Source organism: Diabrotica virgifera, chromosome 7 (assembly GCF_917563875.1).
Source record: "Diabrotica virgifera virgifera chromosome 7, PGI_DIABVI_V3a".
Taxonomy (NCBI): domain Eukaryota; kingdom Metazoa; phylum Arthropoda; class Insecta; order Coleoptera; family Chrysomelidae; genus Diabrotica; species Diabrotica virgifera.
In genome coordinates this window covers 61,099,850-61,116,991 of record NC_065449.1, presented here as the reverse complement: position 1 = coordinate 61,116,991, position 17,142 = coordinate 61,099,850, and the positions used below count along the sequence as shown (strand labels likewise).

Genomic DNA, 17,142 nt, shown 5'->3' with positions numbered 1-17,142 from the left:
TCTCGACTGACAAGGATGCCATATACAACAGTGTGGAAAATTGTTACGAATAGAATTCAACCTCGTAAAAAGCGGAGTGACTTTTCTACACATAAAGCAGTAAATGAAAAAGATGCTGAGGTAATTAGAAGAGCAATTTACAATTTCTTTTCAAAGAACCTAGTTCCAACGCTTAGTATGATCTACGATCAACTTGTTAAAGACTATTCCATTACGTATTCGCCTTCAACTTTATCAAGATTTTTGAATCACATTGGTTTTCGATACAAGAAAATTAATAACCGATCATCAATAATGGATTCTCCTCGTCTAATTAAATGGAGAAATGAATACTTGGATGCTACATCTAAATTTAGAGATGAAGGAAGACCATATTTTATCTAGATGAAACATGGTTCGATACCCACGATAATGCTCAAAAAGGTTGGACAGACGATTCTATTAAATGTGCACCCAATTATCCAATTAATAGAGGTCAGCGAATAAGTATTCTGAATATTGGATCCAAAAATGGCTGGCTTGGAGGGGAAAGTTTTTTACTATCGGCAAAAAACATTAAAGATTCAAAGCTGGACTACCATGAAAATATGACGAGTAGCTTGTTTAAGGAATTGTTTGAAAAGAAGGTGTTGCCAAATTTGCCTCCAAAAAGTGTAATTGTAATGGATAACGCAACGTACCACAGCGAACAAATTAGAAAAATCCCCGGTGTAGGTTCGACAAAAAAACAGATATCTGATTTTTTGTATGACAATGATTTGTATTTTGAAGAAACATTATACAAAAAAAGAAATGTTGGAAGTTCTTCACACAAAAGTGTTTGAGAAACAATTTGTTATAGACGAATTAGCCAAACGTGATGGTCATAATGTATTGCGATTACCTCCTTACTACTGTGTCTTCAACCCCATTGAATTAATCCGGAGCCAACTTAAGGAAAGTTTACGGCGAAACAACTGCTGTCCCAAATTTAGTAGCGAATCGGTGTCACATGTTGTAGAAGAAATAAAAAAGATTTCCCCAACGCTGTGGCAAAATTGTGTTTCACATGTTATAAAAACGGAAGATTATTACAGAACATTAACCTCACATATTAAACCAATAATTATAACATTAGATAACGATTCTAGTGAAGATGACAGCGATAGTGACATAGAGTTGTAATTTGTATTTATTTTTTTCCGTCTAAACTTCAAATTTTATTTTTCTATGTTATCTTCTGTTATTTGTTATTATGTTATCTTTTTAATTCTGATTTTTGCTACCACTCTTTTAATTTTTTATTGTTATTATCATTAATTTCCTTAATTTCTTTAATTTGTTAATTTCTCTTATTTCATTGTACATAATAATATATGATATTTAAATTTATATTTATTATTCCAACCCCATTAAAATATATCTACTTGAAGACTTGAATTTTTTTTTGTTAAGGGAATGGGTACGAACTTTCGGCTTTAAGCCGTTACGTTATTACCGAAGGCCAAAAGTCCCTGAAAACTTCTATAATGTTTATTTTAATTAGTTACAGGGGTGAAAACCTAAGAGAAAATTTAGTGTGATTTTTAATTTCAAATATCTCATTCAAAAGAAACTTTTAATTCATTCCAAGGGACTTTCGGCCCTCAGTAATAAAATAATTTTTCTTTCTGCGTTTAAATTTTTCAAAAATACTTACATATTAGTTTTCTCAGGATTCGAAAAAAATGATTACATTTAAAACACATTGAAAATTTTGACAGGCTTCAAAATTTTGCATTTGTTCCTTTCCCCTTAATTTTAGCGAATCCGCTTCTGGAGAGTTTGTTGTTTGTTATTATGATACTAAATCGGTAGGGACATCCCACCAGCGCCAGGCCAAATTTCTTATATCTTGACGCGAAGAATACTAGAATTTCGCCCAACGCGACCAGAAGTAGAACTGAAAGTCCGTACTTAAACTCTTCGTGTAACTCTATAACGATTGATATACGATTTCACTAATTTTGAGTCATTTTTGCAAAACTTCCGGTCATAATTTTTTAACCGAAAATGACATCAAAACTAAATAATCGAGCTCGACTTTTCAATGCGCGATGATTGATATATCACATATACTATTTCAACTATTTAGAATGGGAAATAAGCCACAATATTATTAAAAAATGATTTTTATTAACGTTTCGACGCCCAAATCGGGTGCCGTTGTCAAAATACAAAATACTATTAATATAAACAAAAATGTTGTTGCTTAGTAAAAAAATTCTTCTAATAATTTATTTAATTTGACTCATTTATATCGGCAATTCAGATACATATGATACATTTTAAAGTAGAAGACTTTAAAATGATATTGCCAATATTTATGAGTTGCGTTCCTGGGACGACTTTACTGAAAGATAGTTCATTCGATTACATGAAATCAACCCCAACTCAAGAATATCCGTCACAAAAAATCATAGCATGTGATCTGTCTTTAAAAAGACAACCACATGCAACGGTGTCATTAAAATTCTCGCGTTAGAGATCTCATAGTAAATCACGAGGGAAAACCAGGAAAAACCTCGTGATACTATCCCGACATCGTAAGTATTTGGTCTTACATTTAATTTACTCTCAAAATTAATACCAAATTCTGACTTTACTATAATTTTGTTTAAATTATAAATAATATCAATAATACATGGGTATATAAGTAATACTAAAATATAAAATATGTACTAACTCGACTATTGACTTACTAATTGTGGTATTTTCTTTCTATTGACTTCCTCTTTCAGTATGGGTATCCACATCCTACTGCATTCCACCGAGGAATTTGCGACACAATTGGTTTCGTTTAGCATAATTAGAGCCGCTTCTTTGATTTTTCTCTTTTTACTGTCTGTTTCTTTCAGGACTATACTTGTATCTCTCCACTGAACTCTATGTTCATTATCCCATGCGTGTTGACATATTTGAGATCTATCAAATTCTCTATTTTTAATATAAGATTGATGTTCACTTATTCTAACGTTTAATGGTCTTGATGTTTCACCTATATAAAACTGTTCGCATTCACAAGGTATTTTATAAATACAATTCTTTGTCCTTTCTTCTTCATTGTTAGGTTTAGTTTTAGATAGAATAGATCTCAATGTGTTGGTTGTTTTGAATGTTGTTGAAATGTTGAATTTATTTCCTATTGTTTTAAGTTTCTCGGATAGTCCTTTTATGTATGGTATTGATATTTTCCTCGTATTATTTCTTGTGAATGTTGTAGGATCCCGTTCTATGTTGTTCTGTTTCATTCGATCCAATCTTGACAATTCCTTATTTATAAACGATAAAGGATAATCATTTTTTAATAAAACAGATGTTAAGAATTGTTTTTCTTCTAAAAAGGAATTTTCGTTAGAACAAGTAATTTTGGCTCTATCATAATATAAGGATTTTATGATTCCCTTTTTAACGTTGATGTTGTGATTTGATTTGTAATTGAGATATCTGTTGGTATGTGTTGGTTTTCTATACACTTGAGTCTCATATCCAGTATCCTTCTTTAAGACTAAAACATCGAGGAAAGGCAGGGTGTTATTATATTCCTTTTCCATTGTAAATTTTATTGTCTCTTCTTGATCGTTTATAATATTCAGGAATGTATCCAACAATTCTGATCTATGAGGCCATATTGAAAACACATCATCTACATATCTCCACCATACAGTGGGTTTTAAATTTTGTTTAGAAATGATATTAGTTTCGAAATCCTCCATAAATATATTAGCCAATAATGGAGATAAAGAGGAGCCCATTGCTAGACCAAAATTTTGTTTATAAAATTCATTATTTAGTTGAAAATAGGTATTATTAGTACATAATGTCAATAACTCCATTATAGCTGATATATTTAGTTTTGTCCTAGTTGTCAATGTATCATCATTCTCTAATTTCGTTTTGATTATGTTTAAAGTTTTATCTAATGGCACATTTGTAAATAAACTGTTTATGTCAAAACTTACTAAAATATTATTTGGATTAAACTCAATAGTTGATAATTTGTTTACAAAATGTTTTGTATTTTTTATAAATGTGTCATCATTATTAGCAAATGGTTTTATAATGTTTAATAAAAATTTTGATAGTTCACTACAAGGAGAACTGATGGTACTACAAATGGGTCTAAGTGGTATGTTCGCTTTATGAATTTTCGGTACTCCATAAAAATGTGGTGACTTACTGTAATGAGGTGTAATTAATTTTCTTTGATAGTATGTTAGATCATTTTTAAATTTGAATAAAGTTCTATAGATTTTGTTTTCCAGTGTTTTCGTTGGATCCTTCGTTAATTTGGTATAAGGTCCATTTGTAATTAGATCTGTAATTTTGTCCTCGTATTGTATTTTATCCATTATTACAGTTGCATTTCCTTTATCCGCTGGTAGGATCGTTATGGAGTCATCATTTTTTAAAGTTTTTAAAGCTTTAATTTCCTCTTTACTGATGTTCTGTTCAATTTGATTTGTCTTTTCCAATTCAAGTTTACATAGTACCCTATACTGTTCTTTTTCATGAGTTGGTAAACACTGTGATATTTTTTCCACTGAACTAATTATGTCTAATTTTGGAATAGATGGATGAGTAACAGCATAGTTTAAACCCTTTGACAATACCAAATTCTCCGTTGCATTTAACTGTCTATTTGATAGATTGACAACTGTCGCTAATATGTCATTATTTCTATTTAGGTTATCAAAAGTATGTATACTATTTTGTTCTAAAAGAATATTAAATTTATTTAAATGTATATTTCTTTGTTTCTGATATGAATTTTGATAAATTATGTGTAAACTAAAAATAATTCGATCTAAATCAGAACTTGATATCATTCCGAAAAGCAAATCTTTAATACTTACGATGTCTTGTTCAATAAAAAATAAATTTGACCTGTGAAATTGTAACCTTTCCCGGATCATTGACAAATTTAATAATATTGTGGCTTATTTCCCATTCTAAATAGTTAAAATTGTAAAAATGCCACAAGAAAATAGCTTCAGAACAACATATACTATTTCAGCGACTAAAATGTGGCACTTCCGATTACACCTTTTAAACCGGAAGTGACATAAAAATCGGAAGTATATATTTATTCTCGTCTTGCTAAAGCGCGTCGAGTAATATATCGCTTGCATTATTTCATGCATTATCATAATCATCATTTCGCTCTACAACTCTATGTGAGTCTTGGCCGCGTTTACTATTTCCCTCCATTGTTGTCGGTCCTGAGCAGCAATTTCCCATTGCTGTACTCCCATTTTGCATAGATCACTGGCTACTGCGCCCTTCCACCTCTTTCTTGGGCGACCAACTGACCTTTTGCTATCGGACCTTTCCCAGAATGTAGCGTTCAGAAGTCTTTCGTCACTCGATCTTAGCACGAAGCCGGCCTTCTTATTCGGTTTGCTTTAATGTAGCGTACTATGTTTGCATCTCCATATACTGTCTGAGTTCATCATTGTGTCTTCTTCTCCATTCTCCTGTTGTGTCTTCTCTGCAAGGCCCATAGATGGCCCGCAGTATCTTTCTTTCAAGTACCAGTAATTTTGTCGTTTCCCGCTGATTCAGAGTCCATGTCTCGCTTCCATACGTTATTGTGGGACGAATTATTGTCTCCGACCACCACCGATGTCCTAAACGACGTGTTTCGCAGTAATATCAACCGCTCGTCAGGAACATCTAGGTGGATGGTCGAGGCGTAACGAAATGCATCGGGTCTTCCTGGTAATAATAAAATAACCAGACTGCAGTACACTAGGTACGACATCTATATGAAATAAACGAAAAGATTTCTCTGGTATACAAAAGAAATCTTTTCCGCAGCGGACGTGAAAATGTAAATTCAAAGTCTTGATAAAAGACGATGAAACGGCAAAAGATACCTCTTTCGTCTCTTTCATATCAAAAGTCGTCTCTTTCATATCACGGTTTCTCCGTTATTGACGAATATGTAGCGAATAACGTGGCTTTGTAGGCAAATCTGTGATACAAAGAGGTATCTTTTGCCGTTTCATCGTCTTTTATCAAGACTTTGAATTTACATTTTCACGTCCGCTGCGGAAAAGATTTCTTTTGTATACCAGAGAAATCTTTTCGTTTATTTCATATAGATGTCTTACCTAGTGTACTGAAGTCTGGTTATTTTATTATTACCAGGAAGACCCGATGCATTTCGTTACGCCTCGACCATCCACCTAGATGTTCCTGACGAGCGGTTGATATTACTGCGAAACACGTCGTGTAGGACATCGGTGGTGGTCGGAGTGTAATGAAATGCAATCGTCGTCTCTTTCATATCACGGTTTCTCCGTTATTGACGAATGTGTAGCGAATAACGTGGCTTTGTAGGCAAATCTGTGATACAAAGAGGTATCTTTTGCCGTTTCATCGTCTTTTATCAAGACTTTGAATTTACATTTTCACGTCCGCTGGAAAACCGGAAGTCCTATGTCCAATGTCTCACCTTTAATACCATCTTTGGATTATAAGCTTTCATTCGATACATTATTTGTCATTTATCTGATCTAATGACGGAGGAGTTATGTTTACAAAGTCTCTGGGAAAGACAGACATGGATAATATAATTCAAGGTTTTCACATTTTTTCAAAATGGATAAAAACAAAAAATATTGTCGGATATACCTCTACAAAATGATCTTCCCATTTCGTATTTTAACGTTTATGTACAGTCGGAAAAATGAAAGAATACCCATGAACGATCACAGCAATCACATATTATTCAGATTATTAATAATATATTTCTCTCGTTTGTTATTTATGAAAAAAAAAATAGCAAATACAAAATATGTGAATGATTTGATCGTTCATGGGTATTCTTTCATTTTTCCGACTATATGTATTGTTTATCAATGAGCACTGCGACCTTCTAAGATACATTACCAAGTTCTTCTTCATGTACATGACCCGGAATGGGACGTTTCATCGCCGCCGGTTCATCGCCGCCGTTTCGATGCCGCTGGTTCATCGCCAGTCCATTTCATCGCCGTCCGTTTCACCGCCGGCCGTTTCATCGCCAGTTAGTCAGTTGATTTTGTATTATGGGAGATGGCACGACACGACGTTAAATTCAGTTCAAAACTTTTGAAAATTAAAAAGATAAAAAATATTATTATTTACTGTTCTACTTCTCCTAAATTTTTGTACAGAAATTTTGGGTTCTTTTCGAATTTAAGAAACAGTTTCTCTTGGTTGGAAATGTTGACCGTGAAATTTAAAAGATTACCATTAATTTTATATTATAAAAGTTTAAAAGTCTATTAAAAGATTAAGTATGGCAACGGGAATGGTCATTTCCTAGAATTCCTAATTAATACTAAAAATAAATAATAAATGTAACAGTCGAAAATTCGGAAATACCTATATCCGATAACGATTAACTGACTGGCGATGAATCGGCCGGCGATGAATGGGCCGGCGATAAACTGGCGGCATCGAAACGGCGGCGATGAAGCGTCCTAGACCCTACATGACCTGTTTATTTAGTTTTTGTTATATTTTACTGTTTATTATAAAACCGAATGTTGAATATATTATGCAATGCAATTTTTTAAGGCTATGCCCTTTTTGATGAACTGTTGCTATATATTGTGAGCTTATAAATTTGGGTTGAACTCTTTTGAGTTCATAGTCTAAACAGATTATTTGACTCATCAGGACCGAAGTCAGTTTGAAGTTACGTTGAGTGTACTTATTTTGGAGCTCCAATAAAATAGTTCGGATATAGAAAATTGATATTCGAATTCTACATTCGAATTTATACACATAGACATTAAATACATAATTAGCTTAAAGTTATTACTGTTACGTTTGGTCAGTCCTTCTATATGGAATTGAAGTTCGGACATTCGATAGACTAGGTATTATAATTATAACATGAATTTGAGACATGAAGAGAATTTTTAAATATAAAAATATTTTTTAGTGCCACACCTCATTTTTTATGACTTCTATTAGTTTGTCTTCTTTTCTAAATGTTTGTTAAAAAATTATAATACCTGTGCTTTCGTTTAACAGCGAAAAATCCTCCAATAATCGAATCAAATGAAGATTTTTGCCTATCTGTAAAACAGTAGTGCTAATAATGTTTAATATTCCATCTTCTTTGCATACTTTCTCCGTACCGGTTGAGATTTCTGGATTTAGTTTAAAATATTCAGTACCATTAATCCTAAAAAGTAAAATAAAATAAAAATTATCACATTAAGACTTACACAATAATAAGCCCAAGTAAACCATATGGTTTGGTAACATTTTAGTTTTATTCTATATTATACACACAAAGACGAAATCTGTAGTGCAATGGCAATACTTAGTTGATATATTAAGGATTTCCACAGTTTTTACTGTGTTCCTTCACTCAACCGTTCTCTTTCCATCTAATTTCTGTTTTACTAGTCCCCTTCCTACAGATTTCTTTATTCGCGGGATACAAGAAACGATCGTGCGAGAATAGCGGAGAAATATTACAACTTTCTTAAATAATTTATATTGTCAATTGAAATTGTCACATTGACGTATATTTCATTCCTACTGTCATTGAAGAAGAAAAAGTATATATTGCTCCACAATATTGATATGTTATGCAATTTTTATATAAAGGTAAATTTAATTAATTGTATTTTGCTTGCAGTACTGCATTTTAATAACTAATTTTATTTACTACATACAATTGTTTACGTTTTAATACCATAACCTGAATTTTATTTTTTCTTTTATTATTTTTTTGGACTATGGCCTTGACAATTATCCAGTAACCAGGACTAATATAATTGGCCAATATAATTAAAAGTGCGAATAATGTTGCTGAGCTTAGAAACCAGGTGTCGCTTTGCCGAACTTGCACGGTCCCAATATACATGCGAATATACAAAGAATGGAATGTAAATAAACCTAAAGAAAACTGAATACATAACAACGGGAAATACAGAAATAAAACAGCTGGAAATAGACCAAGGTAAACAAATCAAAGGAACAGACAAGTGCAAGTATTTAGGTTTCATAATATCACCAAGGAGAACGTTATGACGGAAGAAACCAAGCGAAGGATAATCCTAGCAAATAAATGCTATTTTGGAATGAATAGACATATGAGAAGCAGAAACTTAAGCCAAAAAACAAAAATAACCATATACAAAATCCTTATACAACCAGTGATGACATATGGATCAGAGACATGGACCATCTCCAAGGCAGTGAAAACCTTCTGCTTATATTTGAACGAATGATCCTGAGAAGAATATTCGGTGGCATCTGTGAAAATGGTGTCTGGAGGAGGAGGTACAACTACGAGGTATACCACAGATATAAACATATATGTGGTGGTAAGCACGTAGTATCTCTTATAAGAATACGAAGACTAAGATGGACAGGACATCTAGCAAGATCACAGCAGAACAACCCTCCTAGAAGAATCCTTAAGTCACAACCCGTGGAAGTAGAAATAGGTGTAGGCCAAAACTCAGATGGAAGAATGGTGTATATGAGGATGGGAGAAAAATAGGCGCAGCAAACTGGCAACGGTTGGCAATGGATAGGACTGACTGGCGTAATAGACTTGGGAAGGTCGAGGCCCTTTCATAGGGCTGTAGCACCATTGATGATGATGATGAATATCAAACAAAGGCACAACTGAAGAAGATATAAAAAATAGACTCGGACAAACAAGAGACTGCATACGAAAATTGAACCCGGTACTGTGGGATAGGAACATCAGTATAAAAACAAAAAGAAGAATATATTGACGGGTTTTTAACAAAAAATCGTAAGCACCAATTTTCCGAAAATGGGATTTTTATCTTAAATGGTTCCTTACGATAGTTTACAGCTGATTCAAAATTATTTTTCCCATAATAACATCCTAAGTGTCTAAAATTTAATTTAATTTTTATCGTAACCACCGCATTTCAACCTCATTTTGTGCCTTTGGTATCGTAAACAGCAAGGTAGTACCGACAGATAATAGTAAACGCCATAAATCTTGTCGGTTACGTTTGCATATTGTACCGCTTACGATAAGATTAAATGACCAAAATGACCATTAGCATTACTCAGTGTTATCTTAAATGTGTTAGAACTCAGAGCAAATTTTATTTCGCTAGAACAATTTAAAACGATAATAGTGGTAGTTTTGATAAAACCTTTTATTCAATAGATGCGGTAAATATTTAATACTTGTTTTTATGGTTTATTGTCTTTTTAATAGAATTTGAAGTCTAATTTACTAATTTGGTAATGACATAACCTATGTTTTTAGTTGTTCTTGTGCAAATATCATAAATATTATATTTGCAACAAAAATTTATCAACTTGTAGTAAGTTCACTGAAACCTGAACCACATGTAGGGGAGTCAATATAGAACGAATGTTGAAACATAGTTTTTAATTCCAAACAACTTTTTTTATTAACAATTTTCGATATTGTGAAATATAATGCTTTAGTGTTGAACAAGATTCATATTTTTTGACATACCTCGTATGAAATTAATAAAATTTAATATCTGATAGCTTTTTTTAAACTGATAATAAACAGTTATCAATAGGTTCCAAGTTACGCAGATATACTGTATAAGAGCTCAAAAAAATTACATTTATAATTTTTTTAAGCTTGTTATTCAATGTATTTTAGGTAAGTTGTACAGAAAACGGTTTTGATGACATTGTACAAACATTTTTTTAACTGATATTTTTGTATTACATTTTTTTATCTTTCTTAATTTTCTCAAAAAGAAGTTGTTTATTTCATGTCTAAAGCAGAATAGTTTAGTGCATTTTAAAGATTACATCTTAAGCATTAAAAAACACCTACAAAATTGTAATATCTGTTCAAACTTGAGTAATACCCTCTTAAAGTGGTAGTAATTCTGTAAAACTACGAAGTTTTCAAAAATTACATTTTTTGGGACGTCTCGTATCATTTGAATTAAATTTTGAGATTTTTTTGAATAGAACATCATTTAGTACAGTGTCACAGATTAATATACGTATTAAATTTTATTTTTCTTTGTTGATTTTTATTATTAAAAATATTTTTTTCTGTTAAGATACTTGCGTTATTTATGAATATTCATTTATAGATTGATACCTTGAAACTGTCGTATGTTCATCTTAAGCGACAAGCTTCAACTAAAATTTACACAGACAAGGTCTAATAAAGTATCGTATGTTACATAATTTAATAAAATAATGTTATATTACAGTTTTTTTCTTAAATTAATATTTTTTTATGTACTAATTTATCATAGTCTCAAAATTTTAATTATATTAACCAAAAAGTCGGTAGAAGAAATAAAAGTCGTCTTCTGTAAAATGTGCGTTTTGTCGGTTACGATGTTTTGTAAAACACCCATCGATATAACACCATAACAAAAACACCATAACAAGTATCCTGACTTATGTTTGTGAAAATTGGATTGAACATAATAATTGGATTGGTTGAACATAAGAAACCCAAAAACGAAATAAGAGCAACAGATATGGAATTCCCAAAGAGAAAGAGTACCAAGAAGAGATACAATAAAAGATAGAATAAATAACATAGAGATTAAAAAATAATGGGAATGAACTCAGATATAATAGACTACATAGAACAAGAGATTAACCCGGTAAGGACATGTCACAAGAGCAGATAACAAACGCTGGATAAACAGATTAATAGAGCCCAACAGGAAGAAAGGAGAGAGGCAGATCCCGAAGATCTTTCAGAGATGAAGTAGACGAGGCAATGGAAAGAAGATATCTGCAGGAAGGGGACTGGCAAAACAGAAAGAACCGAATAGAACGGTTCAGTTAAGGAATACAGAGAAAACTTGTAACGGTCCGAAAGTCATTATTATTTTTGCTCCACCCTGTATACTCAGTCCGTTAATCATGTGTTGTGTTTCAGAGTATTACGTAATTCGTTTTCCCACAATGTTGGATTGATTTTATGTTCTCAGGAATTTGGCGTAGATAAGTGCCTCGAGTTGTTTACTATACTGAGAAAAACGGTCTGTCTTTATGCAGAATATGACGTGATTGTCTCTCAGTGATGCTTTATGGAAGCTCGCCGACAAAGAGCTAATTGATTTTGGAGACTGAAATATGCCAGGATGTCGCTGTTATGTTTATCTAATAAAGATCAAGTCGTTCTGAGTTGTTTATGCAATCCACACGTGCAGTATTGCAACGTTGCGGAATACGTGAGAAAGAATTTTGAGCTGACATGATCATCAGAATTTCGTTGATTGAATCCTATTTGCGAGAGAAGGAGTTATTGCCTTTGAAGGTGTGGTTGAAGTTTGCTTAAATCTTTTCTATTCGTTTTGAAATGAAGAGTGGAAATTGGCGAATTTTTTGATTGGTAAAACTGGACATGGTTGAGTAGGATGGAAGAATGGGGAGATGGAATGAGTTTTGGGTTGTACAGTAGTTCGAAAATATTGGTGATCAGTTCTAAGTAGTCGAGAAGACAGATCAGTTCTAGAGAGTCTAGAATAAGAAGTTTGTGCCTTTTCGTCAGCAGGCTCTTTGTCTTGCTGACGGAGAAAATTGTTGAAAATAGTTCAATGGAGAAAATTAGTTGTTTGTATTTAGTACAGTTTCTTTGAGTTTTTGTTCCAGAGCCGAAGTAGGCTTAAGTGGCTGCTGTGGTCGTGGAGAGTGTAAATTCTCGACCCTATTTTGTGTTACTAGTGATGGATTAAACACATCCATTGGTTTTCTTTTGTCGAAAAGTTCTTCGTTTTTTTTAATAAGTTTAATTAATAACAATAATAATAATAATAGTATCCAAGTTTGCATACAATAAACGAACAATGGAATTTCATCTCTAATATAATTAATAGCTGTACTTTGTCTGTAAAAATGAGTGTCGTTATGTGCCGTGACATCAGGACAATGTTTAACACCGTAACTGCCGCATGGATGGAGTATGGATCACCCACGGATAAAGAACACAACAAGGTACTTGCGCTATTTTTTTAATTGTTGAACTCTTACGTTTTCTCGCGAATTGATGAAACTTTATTTTTTTGATAACAACTTTGCTGAATTTTTATTTCTTTCAATTAAGTAGGAATTATGTTTAATTACTAGATTTTCTTTACCAATCTCTATCCTCCTTATAAAGAAATCACGCATGAAAGTAGCCTACGGCAAGTACAGATATTTTAAATAACCGGCATTCTTGGCTTTATATTTTTTTATAAGTAAACATATATTATATTTTCTTTTTTTAACTATGGCGCCCCCCGAGCATTTCGAGTTTCAATTTTATTTAACACCCATTAAGAATCCACACCCCTAGGTCTCTGAAGACTTGAGCTACCGAGGTATATCAAAAAGTTAAGTAGCACCAACTATATTTTTATATTTTGTTTAATTTGGCATTTAACGTGTCGAGCTCTTCTTCTTTCTAATCCATTACTGCTACAAAGTTGTCGCCCACCGTGTTTGGGGCATACTTAGTGCTACAAACTGTGGAAGTCCTTAGTTAATATCTAAGTATTGTCACTAAAACCATATCTAATGGCTGGACATTTGTATAGCGTGAGAAAGAAAATTAGTATAATTTTGTGACCCAATACTACAATACTTACTTTTTTATTAGAAATTCATCAGAATAATCACTGAGATCATTTTTCATAAACCACGAATGTATCACAGTAAAATAATGGTATAAACTTTCTATGTACAAAGTTACTCTCAGATCTTGGTCTAATTTATTAACTGAATGCTGCAAACTGTTGTGAAGACGTGCTAAAAGTGTAGTAGCACAGATGATGTTACTGTTTTCTGAATATGGAATAACTATGGTATCATGTAATTTTTTCAATAAGACTACTGGTTCGAGAATTTCTTGAAGATCTTGGGAGAGAGTAAGTAGAGTATACATTGATTCTAAAAATAATAATCGTATTAAAAACAAATACTAATATATATAGGTAAAACGTAAAATATAATATATGTTTAGTTGATGATTATACACTGAATATTCTCTTCATCAGTAACTTTCTATATTATCTATTAATAAATCCAATAAAAGTTAAATTAGAGCTGAATGGTCAAATAATAGAACAAGTGATCACACTATCTAGTTACGAAAAGCTCGAAACACGAAGTGGAAGAACAAGTGAATAGGGCAAACACAGTCTCAGATTGCCTGAATGAAACAATATGGAGAAATAAAAATATCGGAAAAGAAATGAAAGGCAGAATTTACAAAACAGTCATCAGACCAATAATGACATAAGCGGCAGAAACACGACCTGACACAGAGAGGACAAAAAAAGAATGTATGTACTTTGTACGCACGTAAGAAGTTATACTTCTATTATATGATTTAAACGAAATCAATATACTTTAAACAGTTTATTTATATTTAATTTAAATATTAAACTAATTTTACTACTTACTACTTTCCAAAAATTTTTATTAAAACAATACTAAAAATTAAAAAAATAAAAGAATAAGACACACACAAACACATTGAAAAATGCCACAAAGAAATGATGTCTGAACAATAATTGTTGCCAAATATCTTAACTAAATACGTATTTTCTGAAAAAAATTATATAATAATATACTTACAATCATAAAATGTATAAAAAAATGTATATAATAATATTCTTACAATCATAAAATGTATAAAAAAAATAATAACTTGCATTGGGGATCGAACCCGCTTCCCGTCCATCGAAAATGTAAGCGATTTCCCATTGCGCCACCCTCGCGTATCTGTCATGTGGGAATATACACCAATTGAACGTTTACACCATAAACTTTTTGACAGTTGTTTATTACTTAAATGAATTTAATCAAATTATTAGTTTGATTTTTGTCGAATTAAAATATTAAAATACAACAAAATATAGAGTAAGAAAACGATATATTAGATGAAGATTTGTAGAAAGTTTGTTCGTAATCAAATTATGTAAATTAAAGCTTTACTAATAGGTAAGTACAATATTTTTTTACATTTTCCAAATAGGTACGAAGATAATTTTTATTACAATACAACTGAAACATTTAGAATTACGTACCTGTGGCTTTTCAAAGCTATTTAAAAAGTCACTACAATTATAACCTTGCTTTTGTTTCTGTCCTCACAACAATAAATCCTAATATATACAACATTTGTTTACCGTTAACCTCCATATTGAACAATTATTGACAGATCATTTCAACACCCAATCAGAGCCTGTAGCACGACTAATACCATACTGCCGGTGTGCGCATGCGCCCAGGAAAATAAAAATTCACCCTCGCGTCTAAAGAAGTATAACTTCAAAAATTGCTAGAAACGGCAGATATGAAAACCCTTCGAAAAATCGATGGTAACACACTATAGGACAGAGCTATAAGTACAGATAACGGAGTACATAGAACGGAGATGCAAGGTGGAGAATATTAATAACTGGATAAGAAACATAAGAGTAGAATGGAATGACCACATAAGCCGAATGACAACAAATATAGTAGTGAGGACAGCGAGAGACGGTTCCGCAATCGGAAGACGATCAGTGGGAAGACCAAGAAAACGATGGAACAACAAATCACTGAAGGCACAAAATAGGGTCATGTCTACAAAAAGAAGAAGAAATTGTCTGCTATTTACCATTATGATAATAAGTGATATATTCATTTGGAAACTTTACCTTGTTCTCTGACAGTATCTTCCAATTGCGATAATTTTAAATACACTGGCCTAATTAAACGTTGAAGTGAATTGTTGTAGCTTCTATATGTTTGTGGAACTAACATAACACTTTCTTCACTATGGATGGACAATTCTTTTTCAAAGTCTCTAAAAAACTCTAGCAGTTGTATGTGTGGCATTATTTGATTCTCAATAAAATTTTCAAAACTCGCCTAAAAGAAATAAAACTTACCATAATATTTATTAAATTAGTACAAGAAGCCTAGATTCTACTAAACGCTGTTGACTAATGGTATTCCTTGACACCATCTGTGTTTCTGATCTTTCCTTCAATGCCCTTTGATGTAGGTACTATAAAACTTGCGAGTCCCACCATTTCTTACTTATTCTATGAATTCATCTTAACTTCCTTCACTTTTTTAATTATTTATGGCTGTTCCTTTAGTATCAAAATTTATTATATTTCTATAGACTATAAAAAATGGGTCTAGTTTATTAACATCATTGTGAACATTTGTTGGTTGTAATTTATTATTATTTTTTTCTCCCTTTATTGACAATCAGACATAATACATCTATTCGCGGTCTGCAAGTACTTGGAAGGGAAACGAGAAACGACCGTGCGCGAGTCGCGGAGAAATATTGCAACTATCTTAAATAATTCATATTGTCAATTGAAATTGTCAAATTGACGTATATTTCATACCTTCTGTCATTGAAGCAGAAAAATTATATATTGCTCCACAATATTGATATGATATGCAATTATTATATAAAGGTAAATTTAATTAATTGTATTTTGCTTGCAGTACTGCATTTAATAACTAATTTTATTTACTACATACAATTGTTTACGTTTGCATAACATAACCTGCATCTTATTTTTTCTTCTTATTATTTTTTTGGACTATGGCCTTGACAATTATCCAGCAACCAGGACTAATATAATTGGCCAATATAATTAAAAGTGCGAATAAAAGTACAGAGCGTAGAAATAGAGGTCGCTTTGCCGAACTTGCACGGTCCCAATAAGTCAATTTGTTGGTTGTACAATAATATAGTAAATTAATTATTGTACGTGTGGTGGCGTGGAGAGGTAAACATCCAGCAATGTTTCCTCTTAGGTCGGATGGCCAGCTTCTTCTTAGCCTTCTATTGCAGTAGTGAATGCAGTAATGGATTAGGGTGATCTTCTAGTTTGTTGTGGTGTTTTCTGTTGTTTTCTCGAATGATTTCGTTTACATATGGAATTTTTGTCAGTGTGTAGAGTTTGGTTTGATATGTACCATGGCGCATTAACTATTGCTCGAAGTATCTTGGATTGTGCTCTCTGGATAATAACGGTATTGGATTTGCTAGCACAGCCCCACAGTTCAATGCCATAAGTCCAGATTGACTTTATCACTGCTTTATATATTAGCAATTTGTCTTCTATTGAAAGGTGGAATTTTCTTCCGATGAGCCAGTAAAGT

The 17,142-nt window shown here is 32.3% G+C and overlaps 1 protein-coding gene across 2 annotated transcripts in view; it reads right to left on the bottom strand.

Annotated features, from left to right (window-relative positions):
* LOC114328722 (gamma-tubulin complex component 5) overlaps positions 1-17,142 on the bottom strand; it is a 54,552-nt gene that overhangs the window by 23,868 nt on the left and 13,542 nt on the right. For both annotated transcript variants that reach the window (XM_028277666.2, XM_050656011.1), the window contains 3 exons: positions 15,669-15,882; positions 13,611-13,911; positions 8,031-8,203 (listed from right to left, as the gene is read on the bottom strand). In XM_028277666.2, the coding sequence (XP_028133467.1) occupies positions 8,031-8,203; positions 13,611-13,911; positions 15,669-15,882 (688 nt within the window). The remainder of the gene's footprint in view (positions 1-8,030; positions 8,204-13,610; positions 13,912-15,668; positions 15,883-17,142) is intronic.